The sequence below is a fragment of the Tauraco erythrolophus genome, chromosome 26, assembly GCF_009769465.1.
Source record: "Tauraco erythrolophus isolate bTauEry1 chromosome 26, bTauEry1.pri, whole genome shotgun sequence".
Taxonomy (NCBI): domain Eukaryota; kingdom Metazoa; phylum Chordata; class Aves; order Musophagiformes; family Musophagidae; genus Tauraco; species Tauraco erythrolophus.
This window is the reverse complement of record NC_141490.1, coordinates 1,003,707-1,022,172: the sequence shown is the minus strand read 5'-3', so window position 1 is coordinate 1,022,172 and position 18,466 is coordinate 1,003,707. Positions and strand designations below refer to the sequence as shown.

The 18,466-nt window shown below is 63.6% G+C and overlaps 2 protein-coding genes across 3 annotated transcripts; one reads left to right on the top strand and one right to left on the bottom strand.

The window, feature by feature from the left end:
- Positions 1-197: 197 nt before the first annotated feature.
- Positions 198-6,747, top strand: BACE1 (beta-secretase 1). Its single transcript, XM_086626855.1, has 9 exons — positions 198-443; positions 4,207-4,295; positions 4,711-4,927; positions 5,224-5,361; positions 5,467-5,601; positions 5,705-5,806; positions 5,949-6,098; positions 6,249-6,420; positions 6,500-6,747. The coding sequence occupies exons 1-9, from the start codon at positions 198-200 to the stop codon at positions 6,739-6,741; spliced, it is 1,491 nt and encodes a 496-aa protein (XP_086482981.1). The 3' UTR covers positions 6,742-6,747.
- Positions 6,748-9,900: 3,153 nt separating this feature from the next.
- Positions 9,901-18,453, bottom strand: RNF214 (ring finger protein 214). 2 transcript variants are annotated; one of them, XM_086626883.1, is made up of 15 exons: positions 18,362-18,453; positions 18,038-18,254; positions 17,481-17,540; positions 16,992-17,132; positions 16,157-16,296; positions 15,146-15,214; positions 14,235-14,331; positions 13,865-13,953; positions 13,312-13,414; positions 12,778-12,876; positions 12,065-12,441; positions 11,669-11,804; positions 11,267-11,374; positions 10,791-10,886; positions 9,901-10,126 (listed from the first exon to the last, which is right to left on the bottom strand). In XM_086626883.1, the coding sequence occupies exons 1-15, from the start codon at positions 18,451-18,453 to the stop codon at positions 10,061-10,063; spliced, it is 1,890 nt and encodes a 629-aa protein (XP_086483009.1). In that variant the 3' UTR covers positions 9,901-10,060. The 2 variants fall into 2 exon arrangements, with proteins under 2 accessions (XP_086483009.1, XP_086483010.1); XM_086626884.1 differs by having other exon boundaries at positions 18,038-18,248.
- Between the last annotated feature and the right edge of the window lie 13 nt (positions 18,454-18,466).

The following is an 18,466-nucleotide window of genomic DNA, read 5'->3' as shown; positions in this document are numbered from 1 at the left end:
GAGTGCCGCGCCGCCATGCCCGCCGCCCCGCTCGGCCCCGCCGCGCCGCCTGCCCGCCCCGGCGCGGCCGCCCGGCCGAGGCGCGGGGCGCTGCGGGCCCGCTAGGCGCCGTCCGCCGCCCGCCCGCCCGCGGGAAGGAGGGCTTTCCGGGGCGGGGAGCCGCCGGTGCCGCGGAGGGCGCGGGCAGGGCTGCGGCGATGGCTCCCGCCTGGCCCTGGCTGCTGCTGTGGCTGTGGGCGGCCGCCCTGCGCGCCCTCCCGGCCCCGCCGCGCATCCGGCTGCCGCTGCGGGGCGGCGCGGCCCTGCCGCCGGGCCCCCGGGCGCGCCGGGCGCCGGAGGAGGCCGAGCGGGGCGGCAGCTTCGTGGAGATGATCGACAACCTGCGGGGCAAGTCCGGGCAGGGCTACTACGTGGAGATGACGGTGGGCAGCCCCCCGCAGAAGGTAAGGGGCCGCGGGGCCGCCCCGCGGGCTGCGCTCCATCCCCGGCCTTGGCCCGGAGCCGGGGGAGGAGGGGGCTGCGGGTCCCGCTCCGGCCCCTCCGCGGCTGCGCCCTGGGTCCGCGGGGGGTCGGGGTGCGGCGGGGAGACGGGGCGGGGGCTCCCGCCGCCCGCCCTTTAACGGCACCGGCGCTCCCTCCGCGGCCGCCGCCACGGCCGAGCCCGCCGCCGCGTCGCCCTGCGCAGCGCGGGGAGCGCTCCCGTGCCCCGTCGCCCTCGGGACGATCGGGGGATGCTTTTCCCGTCGCTTTCGACGGCGGGTGGCTGCCGGCGCCCACCGGCAGTGACTCCAGCCTCAGGCGGGCGGCCCGGGCGCGCTGGGGTGCGGCGGGTGGGTGCTGTGTGCGTGCCAGGCTGCGTCCGTCCCTCCCGAGCCCGAAGGATGCCAGCATGCAGGAGCTGGCGGGGCGCGAGGGCGGTGGGAGCGCAGCGTGCCCATCTGCCGGAGCGCCATGCGGCCGCGTGCCCGCCGGGAGCAGGCGTCGCAGCCACGAAGGAAGCACGGGGCCAAGCTGGGCTTGGCACGTCCCTCCCAGCACGGTGCTGGGCACGGCTGCTGCGCGCGTGGCTCCACGTGCCGCTCCTGACCTGGGCAAGTTTTCCAGAGCTTGCTTTTCTCGGAGCTCTCGTGCACGTTGTCGCTATACAGGAGTCGGGGCGCAGGGTGGGGAGGCAGCGTGCAGAAGCTGGAGCCGCCTTGCTGGAAAGGGAGCCCGCGGGGCAGGCAGGGCACGAGCTGGCGCAGCACCGGGCTCTGCTCCTGCTCCATCTTTGTGTCAGTGTCCCTCGTGTCCTGGGAGCCACGCTGCCCGGCACGCCCGCCTGGCACCATCTGCCCGTGCACTGGGGACGGGATGGGTGCTGAGGGACAGGAGCTGGCCGCAGAGCCCAGGGTGGACCAGCTCCTCCTCCATTTTATGGGTGAGGTTGTAGGGGTTCCTGCTGCCAAATTCTTTTGCACCAGTTCGCTCAGACCTACTGCCGTCGGTGGCGAGTCTGGCCCGCGGGGTCGAGGGAGGCAGCTTGGTGCTCGTGGGTCCGCGTTCCTTCCAGCACGGGGCCGGGCTCCACTGCATCGGCTGGTGCTGCCGGCACAGCCGGCGCCCACGCAGGCTCTGAAACAAAGGCTGCCTTTTCCCGCGAGCTGGCTCCGTCCGGGGTGCCCGGCGCGGCTCCGCGCACGTGGTGGGAGAGAGCGGCGCAGGCGAGACGTGCACCGCGGATCGGGGAATAATACCCCCCCACCCCCCAGGAGTCGGGTCCCTTGCGGCGGTTTCGTGTTGTCCCGGCGTGCCTGGGGTTTGTCCTCTGCTGTTCAGGGAAAAAGGGAGGAGATTATTTCGAAAATCTAGTTTTAAATGTGATTTCATCATCTTTTGCCTGGGACCTGCCACGTGTCACGGCTGCCAGCTGATTTCCGTGCAAACCACCTGTTTCCAGGCACTGGTGCGTTTCTGAGCCAGTCAGCCCGTTTGGGCAGCAGCTTCCAGCCTTGGGCTCCTTCCAAACGCGAACGTGGTGCGTGCGCGCGTGTGCGTGTGCTGGAGCAAAATCCCTGCAGGCGTTGTAATGGAATTAAAAGATTCCCATGAAAGGGTATGGCTGTGCTTCTGCAGGACGTCGGGGAGCGGGAGCGTGTTTATCTGTGGGCACGAAGATACACCTCCTCGAAGGCGGCACACGTGTGGCCCGGGCACCCCGCTCTCTCTCACTGGCCCATCTCCCTCCTCGCTTTTTTTTTTTCACCTTCCTGGTGCTGGCGAGGAAGTTTCTTTATCCCGTTGCACTTCAGTTTTGGTTCCGAGCTGTGCTGCCCTGCGAAGTCGCTGTCAGCAGGTAATTGCTCTCACGCTCAACGTCCCTCCGCACGCCAGTTACGCTGCACGCTCGTGCCAGGCTCCCCAGGACCGGCTGCATCATAAAGACACGGGGAAGAGGGCGGGAGCCGCGTGTCGGGAGCCGGTGCTTTGGGATGGATGGTGACGGCTCGGTGCGTCCGTGAGCAGGTCGAGGCTCACCGCCCCGGGAGCGGAACGCAGCGCTACGGCGTGTGCCGCGCGGAGCCACTGCTTGTGCTGAGGGTGCTGGAGGGGCTGGCACTTCGGTGCTGGTGCAGGGCCCGGGTAGCGGCGTGGCGCCTCGTCTCCCTGGCACCGCGGCTGCTCCCAGCTGGGAGAGAGCAACAACCCTCTCTGCCGCCTGCAGCGTCAGCTCAGCAGGGCTTTCTCCAGGGAAACCCATCTCCCCTGGGCACCTGGGGCGCAGCGAAGAGGAGCTGCGTGGAGCAGATGGCCCCCAGTGCCCCATCAAACAGAACCGCCCTGGGATCAGCTGGGCGCAGCGGCAGCAGCCACAGGTGCCGGGTTGCCAGGAGAAGGTTGGGTGGCGCGGCAGGCGCTGAGCTGGCCTGGCAGCTCTTGACACTCGTCTGAGAGGGATATTGGAGAGGCAAATGTGCCACTCTGATCTTCACCCATGGCCTGAAATGTTCCCCTAGGCAAGAAGCCAGCCTGGGGTGGGAGGAGACCTGCCCCCCAGCGCAGCGCGGGGCCGTGGGCAGGACGGTGGGGCTGGGGCCGCTCTCAGCGGGCCGTGGAGAAAGCGCCGGCAGCTGTAGCCGGTGCTTTGGCGATTAGCACAAGCGCATTAGCCTCCTGCCTCTCCCCTCGGACTGCAGATTGAGGGCCGAAGCCCTGGCACCCTGCTGGACCCCCCCGGGGCTGGGGGTCAGACCTCACCCCGCAGCTCTGCTGCCCGGCACGGCTGGGAGCCTCGTGCAGCCCCGCTCCCAGCCCAGTGGGGCGGAGGGGCCGCGGGCACGGTTCAGATGGGGGCAGGATCCGGCTAGCCCGCTGCCGGGAGGTTTGCCAAACCCCGCCTGGGAGCCGGTAATCCATGGCACAGGCAGGAACGAAGCAGGAGCAGAGCTCGGCATATGGATGGCCGATTAGCGGACCCAGCAACGCATGACGGCTGCGTACCGTCGCTCCTTCCGGCCGGATTTGCGAGTGCTTTAGGTTTCCTTGCAAGGGGAGCCCGGGCACCCCATCTTGCTGCTGCTCTCCCTGGCCCCACGCCGCCCTGCCAGGTGCTTGCCAAGCCCTGCCTGCAGAGTCAGGCACTGGGCACAGCGCAGAGGGGAGCTCCCACTCCGCTTCGTGCAACGCCCTGACGTCACTGACTCCCGCTCCACCACGGCGTCTCCGAGCTGTCCCCGGGCACGGCAAAAGGGGGCCCCTGCTCAGCGCGGGGTTCTGCATCGCTGTACGGCATCCCTCCTGCCTCCTGGGCACCCCGGACACAACAGGCACCCTGGCAGCCTCCCTGCCCTGCCTCTGCGTGTCCCTCTGCTGCTGCCAGGGCACTGGGCCCTTCATGCCCCCACAGGGTGGGCTGAGCCCTGCCAGCTCCCAAGGTGCTGGGAGCCCGAACCCACCCGCAGCTGCCCCCTGCCAGCTGTGGGGCTGGCAGAGACTCCAGCCTCTGCTACTGGGCATCGGTGAGCCCTGGCCTTGGTCGGGAGGGCAGAGCCAGGCAGGGACCCAGAGCCATGGCTCCCCAGGAAGCGCACGACACAGTGGCCACCACGCGCCAGGTGTGGGCACAGGAAAAGCGTCACTTGCCTGCGGTGCCAGGCAGAGCTGGGCGGGCGGTGCGGCGGGGTCTCGCTGCAGTCACGAGTCTCGCTGTCTCTCTTCCTTCTCCAGCTGAATATCCTGGTGGACACAGGGAGCAGTAACTTCGCCGTGGGAGCTGCGCCTCACCCCTTCCTCCGGAGATACTACCAGCGGCAGCTGTGAGTACACTGGGGCACGCAGAGAACACAGCCACCGCTCCTCGTGCCCGTGACGCAGCCCCGGCCCCGCGGAGGCACGCCGCCCCTTCTTGCTGGGGGTCCGGCCAGATCCTGCCAGGGACCGCCAGCCTCCAGGCCGGCTGGGTCCGCATGGCCCCTTCTGCCGCCAGAGAAGGAGGGACCCCTCGGCACTGGTCCGCTCTCCCACAGCTTTTAAGATGGTGGCTGGGCCACTGGCCATTGTAACGCACAGCGAACAGCAGCTGGGCTTGTCCCCAGCACGTGTGGAGAAACGGGCTGTCCTCGCCCAGCCATGCCAGTCTGCGGGACGGGCACGTGCCTGCTCCCACCGTCACCCGACGCGCGGGCACCCCCTCCTTCTCCACACCCGTCTCACTCTTTAATGCTGTTGCAGGTCCAGCACCTACCGTGACCTGCGGAAGGGCGTGTATGTGCCCTACACCCAGGGCAAGTGGGAAGGGGAGCTGGGCACCGACCTTGTCACCATCCCCCACGGCCCCAATGTCACCGTCAGAGCCAACATCGCTGCCATCACGGAGTCGGACAAATTCTTCATCAACGGCTCCAACTGGGAAGGGATCCTGGGGCTGGCGTACGCCGAGATCGCCCGGGTGAGTCCTGGCTGACAGATGGCCGGGGCCCAGCTCTGCCAGCAGAGGTGGGCACCCTGTCCCAGCAGGATTCGATCGCATCTTTCCTTGGCTCCACTTGGACTCCTGGGGCCCAGCTTGCCACTGGTGACCTTGAGCCCTGCTCCACAGCACGCGGAGCCAGGATCCCTGAGGCAGAACCAGGATCCCTGGGGGCACAGCGGTCCTGGCGAGGGGAGCTCCTCTGGGTACGGGGAGCCCCTGGAGAAGGGATGGCACTGACACCTCCCTGTCCCACCTCTGCTTTCTCCCGCCAGCCTGATGACAGCCTGGAGCCCTTCTTTGACTCCCTGGTGAAGCAGACCCGGGTGCCCAACATCTTCTCCCTCCAGCTTTGCGGAGCTGGCTTCTCACCAAACGAGACGGAGGCCGTGGCCTCGGTGGGGGGCAGCATGGTGAGTGCTCTGCGGGCAGTGGGAGGCCGGGGGGCTGCCTGCGTGGCATCCGCCCCGCCGGAGTCGGCAGCGCATGGTGGCAGCACCTTTCCATCTCCGCTGCAGATCATCGGTGGCATCGACCGCTCGCTGTACGTGGGTGACATCTGGTACACGCCCATCCGGAAGGAGTGGTACTACGAGGTCATCATCGTCAAGCTGGAGGTCAACGGGCAGGACCTGAACATGGACTGCAAGGAGGTGAGGGGGCAGCGGGGGCAGCTGCTTTGTCGCCACCGCCTTCCGTCGGGGGGAGTGGGGCTGGGGTCTTGTGCCCGGGTCACTCCTCCTTTTCCGCCCCCAGTACAACTATGACAAGAGCATCGTGGACAGCGGGACCACCAACCTCAGGCTGCCGAAGAAGGTGTTTGAGGCTGCGGTGAAATCCATCAAAACAGCTTCTTCGGTCAGTGAACCCCGACCCTGTCCCGTGGGCACGTCACCAGGGCTGGCGCGGGACTGCGGGCAGCACCCCTGCCTGTCACCAGCCTGAGCACCTCTGCCACCTGCCCGATGCAGCTCCCCTCACCTCCCTTTCTCTCTGGCAGACGGAGAAGTTCCCGGACGGCTTCTGGCTGGGGGAGCAGCTGGTTTGCTGGCAGGTCGGCACCACTCCCTGGCACATCTTCCCAGTCCTGTCCCTCTACCTGATGGGGGAGGCCACCAACCAGTCCTTCCGGATCACCATCCTGCCCCAGGTGAGCGTGCACTGGGCCAGACCCTGCCCGGTGCCGAGCTGGGAGCGGGCTGGAGCTGTCCCATGGCAGGGCCGTGCCAGGTGGGCACAGCTGGCTGCCCCCAGCAGCTCTGCCTCAGCTCCTTCCCTGACGGCACCCCTCTCCCCGCAGCAATACCTGCGCCCCGTGGAGGACGTGGCCACCTCTCAGGACGACTGCTACAAGTTCGCCGTCTCCCAGTCCTCCACGGGCACCGTCATGGGCGCCGTTATCATGGAGGGCTTCTACGTGGTCTTCGACCGTGCTCGCAAGCGCATTGGCTTTGCCGTCAGTGCCTGCCACGGTGAGGGCTGCGCCGGGCGCAGGGCGAGGGGCCGCGGGTGCGCAGCGGTGCCCGGAGCTCTGCCTTCTCCCACCCACAGTGCACGACGAGTTCCGGACGGCCGCAGTGGAGGGGCCCTACCTGCACTCCAACATGGAGGACTGTGGCTACAACATCCCGCAGACGGACGAGTCCACCCTGATGACCATCGCCTACGTCATGGCGGCCATCTGCGCCCTCTTCATGCTGCCCCTCTGCCTCATGGTGTTCCAGTGGCGCTGCTTCCGCTGCCTGCGGCGGGACCACGACGACTTCGCCGATGACATATCCTTGCTGAAGTGACAGCGGAGCGGGGGCAGCCCCGGGGCCGCAGGTGAGGCAGCGAGGCAGGGGGAGCTACGGCCCTTCTCTGGGGGCTGCAGCATGGGGGGCTTGGACCTGCAGCCCGGGTGCTCATGGCGCTGGGGGACACGGTGCCTGCCGGGAGCAGCCACGGGAGCCGCCGGCCCGGGCTGCCTTTGGCTGGGAGCTGCGGAAAGAACACAGCGGCTGGGGAGGGGGCGAAAGCATGGCAGCTCCGTCCCGGGGGCTGGGGTCGCATCACTGCTCCGGCAGCGGCTGTGCCAGGCTGTCCCTGGCTCTCCTGCCCCCTGCCCGTCCCGTCTCCTTGCACCCCTGCTCAGCTGCCCTTCTGCGCCCGCTCCCTGGGACACCGCCAGCCCTGGCTCTCCGCGTCAGGGCTGCGCCTGCACATTGCAGCCATGCCTTCGCCGCACGCTCCCTGCGCCGGGCTCCGGACTTTGCGCCTCCAGAGCCTCCCGGGCTTTTAGGAGACCACCACGCAGGGCCACGGAGCGGCCAGAGGCAGGGGTTTCCCTCCCAGCCCCCTGCTCCGTCGTATGCTGCTTGCTTTAGCGTTTACCGTGGCGTTCCTCTGCCCTCCCAAACTGTCCCCCAGCTCCCTGCATCCACCCTGCCCTCCCAGCTGCCTCCCGGGACAGGCAGGAGCAGCCTCCATCCTCTCCCCGCTCTGCTTCCGCTCGCCACAGCCCCTCTGGGGATGGGAAACTGCCTCCCATCCCCTCCGTTCCAGCGTCGGCGGTGGCTGCTGCCCCCCGCCCCAGGGAAAGCGGCCCCCGGCTCGGGGACGCGGGCGGTCGCCCCGCGGGCTGCGCGGGGAGGGAAGGGAGCGGCGTGCCCCACGAGCACCGTGCAGCCTGCTACATGTGGAAACCGCGTGCCAGGAGGGAGCGAAGTGCCCGATGGCGCCGCCGGCCGACCCCCAGCCCACCCGACCGTTTGAAAGCCATAAGGGGCCAGTGCCAGGCTCAGCCGCCCCTGCCCGCAGCCCCTGCCCCACCTCACCGCCGGCGAGTCCCACGGCACGGGGCACCGCGGCGCCTCTCCGCTCGCTCCACGCGTCCTCATGTCCTGCTCCCGGCCGGGCCCTGGCTCCTGCTCCCGAGGCGTCAGACACCCCGGGGGACAGGCGGCGGCTGCGGGGCCTGCAGCATTTATTATTTTTTAAACACATGGTTGTATTTATTTCGTTGTTTTTTTTTTTATAACGCAAGTCACTGGTAGTGCAGCTGTGCAGATCAGAGCGTGTATATAGCAGGTCCCGTGCCCCGCACGGGTGTACAAATAACAGTCGCTTCTCACCTGTACAATAGATGCATATAGCTATATTTTTAATTCCAGCGCTGAAAGCCACTGTCCCAAACCCGACATTAGGGGTTTGGTCCCGTTTCGTTTTGGGTTTTTTAAATATTTTTAGCTCTCTGCTCAGTCCTAGGGCCTTGGCCACAGCGCCAGGCCAGGGCTTGCTCCGCAGCGGCGCGCTGGGGCGGCAGCACTTGGCAGGTCAGAGGTGGTCCCAGGTGGTTTCAGAGGAGGTGGCACAGTGGCAGAGGGATGCAGGAGGAAGGTAAGGCTGGAGCACGCAGGGCAGCAGTTCGCAAGCCCAAAGGACACTGAGCGCAGGAGGCACTTCTGTCCTCCTGGTGCCCGTTACAGCAAAGGGAGAACATTCTGGTACGTACAGACAGCCCTCCCCTCCTCCCTGCCCGGGGAGCAGGGCCGCTCACCATCGCCTGTCCTGGGCACATGCCCTCGAGCCCGCCAGCAGTCGATCACACTGCGCTCCCTTGTTCCTCTGCCCCCAACCCGGCCAGGAAAAGGCCATTTTAAACCCTGAGCTTTCCTAACTCAAAGGGAACGTTACTCCACGAGCAGAAGCTGAGGCTACCAGCAGTGCCAGGGCCGAGCTGGCAGCTGCCAGCGGAGCCGCGCACACGAGCCACCAGCTCAGCTGGGCCAGGGCCCCGGGACCAGAGCACTGCAGGTCTGCAGCCACCACCGAGCAGAAAGCTGGTTAGCTCAGTCCTGCAGTTCAGCCTTTCTTTGAAAGAGCAGCGAGGCAGGAGGAAGAACCACGCGGTGCAGTGTGGGAGAGGCAGGGCAGCCCTTGCACCGGGCACCGCCACAGCAGCCCGCTCCACGCTCCCCTCGGCCATCCCACTTCCAAGTAGCGTCCCGTTCCCAGGCCTCGCTCCGCACCGCAGGCACCCCGCCGTTCCGCGCTGGCAGGAGGGTGACGGCAGGCGATGGCGGAGCGCGCACAGACCTCCGCACCCTCGTGCCTGCCCAGGACCCCCCACCCCGGCTCTGCTGTGGACCACTGCCTTAAAACACGCTGGCAAGCGTGTGCGTGCGCGTAGAGAGATTGGGGCTGTGGCCAAACCGGGGCGTGCTGCACCCCAGCAGCGCTTGCGCTGACCAGCCCCGAGGCGTAGGCACCTCTAGCAGTGCCCAGTTTGTGCCACAGACCGCTAACGAGGGGGAAAGGAATCCCACAGAGTCAGTGCAAGAGTGGAAGCAGTGCTGAGCACCTCGTAATCCCACCGAAATCCATGGGGAAAGGGTAGGTGCATCAGCCCGTGCTTTAGGAGGAAGTGCAGGAGAGGGGAAACTAGGAACTGCAACAGGTTGGTTATCCCGAGCTGCAGCGCAGCCGAATCCGCTCGCTCCCCAGGGCCCGGAGCTAGAGCAGGGAACACCGGGGGAAGGCGAGTGCGAACCCTGCCCCGCGGGAGGGGACGGGGGCCGCAGGCTGTCGCTGGGGACTCCAGTACTCTGTAACCTACTGTCTGTGTAAAAACAATGAATGTTAACACAGTAAATTATTATTACATTAAAAAAAGGCCACAAAAAAACTCCGCGTCTGTCACCAGTTCATTGCCAAGGCGGGAAGCACTGGGAGACAGGGGCGTGGGGTGGTGAGGCCTCCCGCCACGGGGAGCGGTCTGCGACATGCGTGGAGCTGCTGGGAGCTCCAGCCCGGAGAGGGGCTGCGGGAAGCGACGTGGGCAGAGGTGGGCAGAGCAGCCACCAGCGTCCCAGCAAGCAGCTTTAACGCTCACTGGAAAGGACGCCAGCAAGGCTCCAGCTGACAATCAGGAGCAGCACCAAATCACTGCATAATATACACACTTTATTTATGAATTTGTATGTATACAGACTGTCTATACACACATTCCCTATATAATAAAAATGTACATGTGTATACATGGTCGTATAAATATAGAACTGTAGAAATCTTAGAACGGATCCTGTCTATTCACAGCAACTCCTCCTGTGGGACCACGCTGCTCGAGTAGCGTCATTTGAGGCTTGGGCAAAAGGGGCAAGTGTCATTTGTGTTGGTCTGTGCCCAGAACTTGATGCACTGGAAGAGACAGAATTAGTCAGGAGCCGCTGGCACAGCTCCGCGGCGCTGCGAACAGAGCGTGGCGCCGCTTTTCCAGAACAGTGCCAGCAAGGGCACTCGTTTTAAGGGATGGTCTCTTTTGCTCCTGAGAGACAGCCTCCATCAAAGGGTTGCCATGCCTAGCGGGATCATCAGGCCCTCCTCAGTACATGGCTTGCCATTTCCTCTGCAGCTGCTGGAGGCCCCAGAGCCATTGGGACGAGGGGTTTGCCTATGCAGGTGAACCACTGCCAGCACCGTGGGATGAGGAAGCCTCCTCTTCCCAAGAGCTCCCGTGGCAGCTCTCCCTCACCCTGTATCCTATAGATCCACCAAGACTGTCCTGCTCCAGGAAGGCCAAAGGCCAGGATCTAACCCTCCTAGCAACAAGCACAGGCTCAGAGGCTGGAACAAGGACAGCTCATTCCTAAAGTCTCTACCAAACGGCCGCTCGGAGTGGCCCAGTAAGGAAAGGGGGCACGACAAGATGCAGAGAAGTTGGGTATTGATCATACCCTTCTCTTGCCAAGATCTCAGTACAACAGGGACTCGCTACACATGCCCAGGGCCCCTGGAAGGGAATCGGCACTAGGAACCATGACGAGGCGCCTCAGGGCGGCACCCAGCAGGGAAGGACACTCACCTCCTTGTGCAGCACGTGCGAGCAGGCCATGGGGTGAAGGTCACCAGGCTGCACCAGCTTCTGGCACATCAGACACAGCTTACAGGCAGCCGGGGTCTGGGACGAGCAGCGAGGGAACAGAAAGGAGACAGGCACAGAAGTCAGACAGCTCAGATCACATATTCCACCTTCCAGCTACTCATCCCACCAGGCGCAGCTGGGGGCCATGGTTTGCCCAATCCTCCCTCTGCCCGCAGCCATCACACGATGTTAGAGCCCCTGATCCCTCTCTGGCGGCCGTTCCCCTCTTCCCCAACGTGAAGCACAAAGGATCCATGCCCCTAATCCTTCCCTTCTACCTCGCCAGCCCAAACAGCTGCACAAGGAGAGAGGTCCCAGCTTCACTGTCTCATCCTTTTGACCACCTCACAGAAGGGCTTCCCCCTCCACTTTCCCTGGGGATGGGAAAGTACCGTAGGAAAGCCAGAAAGCCTTACGTGTGACGCTGTTCCGGGGTAAGCCACCTGGGCCGGCGGCAGGAACATGGGCGTGCTGATCTGAGGCAGTGGAGCAGAGAACATGGGGGCCCTGATGCGACCGAGAGGCTGCAGCGAGGCAAACGAGGCACATCAGAAACGCCCGACGGAAAGGACAGTCACGTTCCCCCACGTCACCTCTGGGGGACTGCTCCCTCGAGTTACGCCGCAGTGGGCAGAAAGGGGACCCGTGGCACGCGCCTGACGCGCAGCCCAAGCTCTGCGCGGTCCCGGCAGCGGGCCCCGTGTGGCTCAGTCCACAGGGAACCAGGGAGCAGGCGCGGCTTCTCCCTGCTACCCAAGTGGGATCCCCTTCCCGGCAGCCCCCGCGAGGAGCCTGGCAGGCCCCTGCCGCTCGCCCACCTGGGCTCCGGCCGCTGCCCGTTCCTGCTGCTCCGCCAGCTTGGCTGCCACCAGCTGGTTCAGCTCCTCCATGGTCAGACCCGCCATGGTCCTCCGAGCAGTCTTGATCTGCTGCAGAATGTTGGTGAGCTGGGCCCTGCGGGAACAGCAGCCTTCTCAGAGCTGCCGGCCACCGCCAGCGAGCCCAGTGGCCCCCAGCAGCACTGCTGCAGGCGAGCCGGCCACTCCAGCCCCGGGGAAGGCCGTGGCGCGGCGAAGGAGCGCGTGCCCTCAAGGGCGTCCCCTCCGAACGAGGCGAATCGCACGCTGAACGAGCTTCTCTCCCCAGAACGCCGGGCAAGGGTGGGAAAGCCCAGCGGGAGCGAGGGTCCAGGAAGGACAACACGAGACACTCACTTGTTGCACTGTGGAAACCGAGTCAACAACTTCTCCAGCAGCTTTTCCAGCTTATCGGCTGGCTGCAGCCTTTGAAACTCTGGAGTGATGTTAACTCCTCCCAGGCCCGGCGGAGGAGGGATGGAGGCAGCGGGGGCCATGTGAGGGCTGTGCGTGCTAATAAGTGATGCCACTACGGGGCTGTTTCTGCCCTGGGAAGCGGGCAGTGGCGGGGAAGGCTGGTTGGGCCTGGAGATCGCGGGGTTCAGGAGAGGGAAGGAGAGCGCCCGAGGATCAGCACTTGGCATGACCATGGGAACGGGAACTGGACCGATGGGGAACGGGAGCCTGGGAGTAAGGGATGGGCTAGGCTGGAATGCCGTCAGCATGAAATCTGTCTGAGAAAGAAAAAACAGAGGGAGAAGAAACAGCTGGTTAGAATAAGCCCACCAGAAAGCAGAGCCAAGAGCCTTCCTCCCCAGACAGACAGACAGGAGTGGGCTGAACTGCAGGCACTGGCAGCTACACTCCTCATAGCGAGGGAAAGACACCCTTCCCCTCCTCTCCAGGTAAGCCCGGACGGAGAGAGGACAAGCACAGGACTCCGGGAAACCCAATCCCATGCAGTCCCACTCAGTGCAGGCGGTGCCAGTTACATGCAGGCCATCCCCAGAGCCTCCCCGCAGCCTCCCAGCAGTGAGAGCTTGTCTCTGTCAGCCTGGAGAGGCACTCACTTCTGAGGGCGGAGGTGGCAGTGTCGGGGTTGGGATCTGGGGCAGGCTGCTCAGCTTCGTCCCATTTCTCACCATCTGAATGTGGTCGTTGAACTGATCCTAGCCGACAGGAAAGAAAACGGACACATTTATCAAAGCCTCTGCCCGAGGAAGTTCGGGGCACTGCGTGCCTACAACGGGCAGATCCCCCTGCCCGGGAAGGGCATTCCCAGCCCCAGAACGGTTGCAGGCCCAGAAGCGGACAGTTTAGCTCCACAGGAGTCGAGAGAAAGAAGGAAACTCCCGGAGGGAGAAGCAGAAGGACCGTCTCTGCGATTAACCCCGCGAACCGCTTTCCCAGCCTCGTGCCTTATCCCCACGCCCGAGCTTGAAGAGGCAGAAGATCTCCGCAGCTGCTCACGACGGCAGACCGGCTGTGCCGTGCTTTTGGCACGTGCCTTTCTCCTGCGTTTCAGTCCTCTCCAAAAGAGGGCTGGAACCAAGCAGGCAAAGCCCTGTCAGTGTGAGCTGCTCAACACTGTGCTGGGGACTTACTCGGACACTTTCCTTGGTCATTCGTATCCTGTTCAGCCTCATCTCCCACTCCTGCTTTGGCCTCATCGTCTCCAGCGTGGGTGGCGCAGACCTGCAAGCACAACTAAACTTTCCCTCCTGCAACTGTGCTCCCACTAGCAGCCCAGGGGAAGCCTACACCCGCCTGCCTTCCCCCACCAGGGCTCCCCTCCTCCGGCTGGGTGGAAAGAAGGGCTCACGCCCAGGCGAGGAACTCCGCAAGAGGAGAGTGTGTTGTGCTGTCAGAGCGTGGACTGATCTGGCGGACGGAGCCACGGACGCCACGGCCAACGCCGTGCCTACAGCACTTGGGTCAGAGCACGGCACACGGTCAGCAGACAGACAGTAACAGGGAATAAGCACAGGCCCACGGACCCTTGTTTTGTGGCATTCCTGAATCACACTCTTTTCACGGCAAAGCCACAGGAAACCCTGAAGTACTTCAGTCAAACCTCCAGTGTAAGCGGAGGAGGATGCAGTGGGCCCGCAGGGACACCTGAGTTACCCTGCCATTTCTGAGACTACACGGACTTACTTGAGGTAGGTGAGGTGCAGCTCTGCTTCTTTTTCTGCTTCTTCTAGCTTCAACACCAGCAGCTCCTTTCGGCTCTCCAGGGAGAGGATCTGGCAGAGAGAGGCCCCACAGGAGGAGCAGGTTTTGTACTCCCTTGCTTCTTGCTGCCAGACTGCAACTGCAATCTCTTCACTAAGCACCCTTCTAAGGGCACCAGCCTCCACTAAAGTTCACTGCACTGGTGCGTGTTTGTCCCCTTTTGTTCCACACAGAGCGGGACTTAGCCTCCTCCTCAACCATTCCTAATTTCCCACAGTCATTCATTACAACCTGGAATCTTAAGACCACTCTCTTCAACAGCTGCTTTGCAGGTGAGGAGTCACCTACTAACCTCTGCTTTCCAGGCCCGCTCTGTCTCCTCAAGGATGTTCCTGTTGATTTCATTGTGCTGGTTCTTCAGCTTATCTAGCTCCATCTCCCATAGCTGCCTGCAGACAGAAAACAGAACCAGTTAGGCATTGGAATGGTGTGGAACAGGAGAACCGACAAATTCCCACAAAACCGATCCATCCTGGCAGCTCCGATAGGGTGGAACTGTGGAAGATCGACAGCTTCCAGATCATGACATCAGCCACATCTCCCAGGGCTGCACAGTCACTGTCCCAGGAGTCATCAGCTCCAGAGCACGCAAACAACCAGTGTGCAAACACGCTGGGCGAAACCAGGAGAGGGGAATTCCCCTCGGCAAAATCCAGTCCAGCTCCAGGGAAGAGCGTGCAGGTCTGAACCAGGAGACGCCGTGAGGCAGCACACATAACTAAGCCTTTCTGATCCTGGGGAGGTTTCAAGCTGGCCCTTTCCACCTGTGTTACGTGAGCGTCTACGCCTGGAGCTGGAGCTCCTCCACGCAGCTTTCAAATACCCGAGCGTGCCAGAGTTGAGAGTAGCTGGGCAGCTGCAGGGAACAGGCAGGGAAACAGGAATGGCCTAATCCTGGGAAGCTGAAATTCTGTCAGGGGTAGCAGTTACAAGCCGAGCCCATCCACTCAGCATGAACTCTAATCTTATGGGGTCTTTGTCACAAGTATCTAGGAGCCTGCTTGTGAAAAGGATCAAAGGGGGTTTAGTCCCGAGACCAGGGGCACCAGCCTGCTGGAAGAGGAGATAAAACTTTTAGAGCACATAACTGGGCAGCACTGTTGGACCACTGTCTCTAGCCTACCCCCCAGAAGCATCGGATTCGCTCCGAGGCAAAAGGACTGGAAGGAAAAGAGCTTTCAGCAGCAACAGGTAGAGCCTTACTTTTCATCAGACTGCTCTGCAATCAGAGAAGCAATCTTGTTTTCCTTCTCCTCCTGCTCCTTCAGCAACCTGCACAGGAGAAAGAGGACAGACGGAGTCACCCGGTGCAAAGGTGCCACCGCCCAGCCGTGAGCGCCGCGGGTCCCGGCTTTCAGCAAGATGTCGGCACAGCCGCGCGCCCAGCGCGCCCGCAGCTCCAAAGGCTGCGCCGTTCAATGAAGGTTTGAAAGCAGCTGCCAACGTCCTCCAGAGCAAACGTTCTGCTGTGTCATGGCACTGCACAGGGGCGGTGGCACAGAACCAGAACCCGCTGCAGGGAGCTGTGCCACTCCAGCAACACGTGTTCGCTCCGGGGGAAACGGGCGAGCGCTTGGAACCGTCACTGAAGGAGCTTCAGCCAAAAGCGTCGCCGAGCCCTGCGAATCAGAACCCAGACCTCTAGCGCACGCAGACGGGCTCCGCAGAAGCACAAATTCACCGCCCAGGGGACCCTTTGGATCCTGACACACAACTGGCATCTCGCTCGCGTCAGACCTGCCCTCACTCCGGCACGACTCCTCGTGCCAAGCATGCGGCCCATCTTCCATGAACCCTTCGGAGCGGGGCACAGCCAAGCAGTCCACCACAACGGGAAACCTGGAGGAAACTCGGGAAGCCCAGCGAGACCCCACGGCACCCCACGGCAGTCCCGCCCCTGCGGACCGGCTCCGGGTTCTGAACGAGGGCGGCAGGCGGAGCTGGGCTGCACCTTATCCCGGCTGCGTGCTGCCCGCACACACGCCTCATGGGCAAGGCGATATCCCGCCCTCCGAAAATTCCCTGTGGCCTCTTCCAAACACAACAGCTGCTGTCTGTAGCAGATCTGTTCAAAACCGCATGGTCTGCCCGTGCCAAAACACTCGCTGCTTCCAGAACGTTTGAGGTGATCCTCTTACCCAGCCAGGTACACACCGGGATCGAGCAACATCTTTTCTCCCCCCAAAACAAAGACATTCTTTTCCACACTAGTACCTTCTGCCTTTCTCACAGAGCTTCTCGATTTCTGCTTTCAGATCCTGCTCCTTCTGCAAGAATTCTTTCTTTTCTTTCTCCATCTTCTTCTTCGTCTCTTCTCGCTTGATCGTAACATCCTGAATTGCTTTCAGGATCTCCTGGAGTAGAACAAGCAGCATGCAGTTAGAGAGCAGAGTTCCCAAGTAATGGCTTTGGTTTTAAATCATTTATTGTTTTAGATTGATTGAAGAGAGATTATGAGATTACACGCGCCATCAAAATCTTTCTTCCCAGTAGATCCAGACAAGATCCACAGTGATTATTACCAGGAAACCCAGGAGACAGACAGACAGACAGTCCGAACCGCAGGTTCTCCCGCCTCTTCAGAAGGACTTTAAGGGGCAGTGAGTTCTGCTCCACGTTAAATCTGGCCCGTGGGATGGCTCCTTCTGGCTTAAGGGGAGCTACCACAGGGCCAGTTGTGAAGCGCTGGTTTAACCTCCTGCTCCTCGAGCAACGGCCACCGAAAACTGAACAGTCCCATGGAGCTAATTCTGCTCCCTTCACACCAGCTCCCCTTCGGAAAAAACGCCGTGCTTGCTGAAGAGACATGGCCAGACACCAGCCAGAGCAGACGTGCGAGCAGGACGCTGTGTTAGGAACGAGCTCTGACCTGCTCAGCACCCCGATGCGGGCAGTGGCCACTGTAAAATGGTTCTGTACTCCGGGGGAAACTGCCACACGGCGTGTGCCCCCCGGCGCCCCTCCGCACGAGGCCAGAGCAGCCCACCTTATCCCTGTAAGCAGCAACGGCAGCGGGAAGGTTAAACTGAAAAAGGGCTTCGCCGAATACCTGGTGGTTCTTCATCTCCTCTTCCCGCCGCTGCTGGAGCTGCTTAAGCTGCACCTGCAGCTGGTTCTCCACTTGCCTCTGCTTGTCCAGCACCTCCTGGTAACGCTCCTTCAGCAAAGCCCTCTCAGACATCATTTTGTCCTGCAGCGGAGAGCGGGGATTTAGGGAGAACCTTCCCTTCCCTCACCCCGAAACGAGCACGGACAGGGCCAGGGAAGGTCAGCGGTGTACAAGAGCCCAGCAGGTGCCACTGTGAGGAACCACAGAGAAACGGGTTCCACTCTCAAAACTCAGGCTCTCTAGACTGGAAAAGACGATGAGAGGCACTGCAACTCCTCTTCTGAAGAGGACAGCTCAAGAGCTCCGAGGCTGCTATTTCAATGAGAAAAAAACACCCTGTGCAAACAACAGCGCTCCAGCTCCTTTGCCCAGGGAATGGCAGCATGGGAGCAGCAGACCGGGACCTGACCACAAGGCTTTGATACCCACCAAGTTCTTCTCGATATCCTGATCTGTGTTCGCCTCCACGTCGGCCGTCTTGAAGTCAGTCTGTCAGGGGAGACGACTGCTGTCAGAACCCCCACCCCAGCGCCTCCACCGAGCGACCCACATCACCAACCAGCCCTGCAGAAACACTGGTGGTGGCAGCGTGACCTGCCCCAGGTTCAGACTGGTTGCTCCCAAGCAGCCTTCCTCCTGTTCCTGGCAGGCTGGTCGCTCCCAACCAGCCTTCCTCCTGTTCCTGGCAGGCTGGTCGCTCCCAACCAGCCTTCCTCCTGTTCCTGGCAGGCTGCGCAAAGCACAAGGCATGCACACGACCGCAGCTACGAGGAATAGGCACCGCCGCGCTCTGCCCCCAGCCTCGACCCGTTCAATTCCTCAGCCCGGTTCGCAAACACCCTCTGGGGATCCCTGATCCCGCACACCGCGGATCCCGACACCCATCCCCCGGGGCGCGGGGGCCCGTCCCGCAGCCCCGCTCCCGCCGCAGCAGGGTCCCCCCAAGCCGCAGCGCTCGCCCCCGGCCCCGCGGGGCGGCCGCTCACCTGCACCGCGATGTTCTGCGAGGGCCTGGCGGGGGCCGCCTCCGGGTCGGGCTCCTCGGCCGCCCCGTCCCCGGGCCCGGGCTCCCCCTCGCCTCCGGGCGCCGCCGCCGCCGCCAGCAGCGCCGGGGCCTGGCCGGGGGCGGCCGCGGGCTCCGTCTCTCCGCCGGCCGCCGGCGCGGCCTCGCCGGGGCTCTCCGGGGCGGACAGGGCGCTCTGGCTGCGCGAAACAAACAGGCCGGTGGGTCACCCGCTCCGCTCCGCCCGCCGCGACGCTGGCCCCGGCCCCGGTCCCGGCGCAGGCCCCGGCCCGCCGGGCCTACCTACCTGCCGGGCGGCGCGGCGGGGCCGGGCTCGCAGAGGCGCGGCGGGCCCGGGGCGGCGGCGGGGCCGTCGGCCTGCGCCTGCTCCAGCGCCATGGGGCTGGCTCGG

Bases quoted from the DNA above. Each gene is read 5' to 3' on its own strand.
- BACE1 (XM_086626855.1), top strand. From the start codon at position 198: ATGGCTCCCGCCTGGCCCTGGCTGCTGCTGTGGCTGTGGGCGGCCGCC. The intron at 6,099-6,248 runs GTGAGCGTGCAC...CTCTCCCCGCAG, and splicing joins GGATCACCATCCTGCCCCAG to CAATACCTGCGCCCCGTGGA. The intron at 6,421-6,499 runs GTGAGGGCTGCG...TCCCACCCACAG, and splicing joins TGCCGTCAGTGCCTGCCACG to TGCACGACGAGTTCCGGACG.
- RNF214 (XM_086626883.1), bottom strand. From the start codon at position 18,453: ATGGCGCTGGAGCAGGCGCAGGCCGACGGCCCCGCCGCCGCCCCGGGC. The intron at 14,332-15,145 runs GTAAGGCTCTAC...TTCTGTCTGCAG, and splicing joins GCAGAGCAGTCTGATGAAAA to GCAGCTATGGGAGATGGAGC. The intron at 12,442-12,777 runs GTGAGTGCCTCT...TTTCTTTCTCAG, and splicing joins TGCCACCTCCGCCCTCAGAA to ACAGATTTCATGCTGACGGC.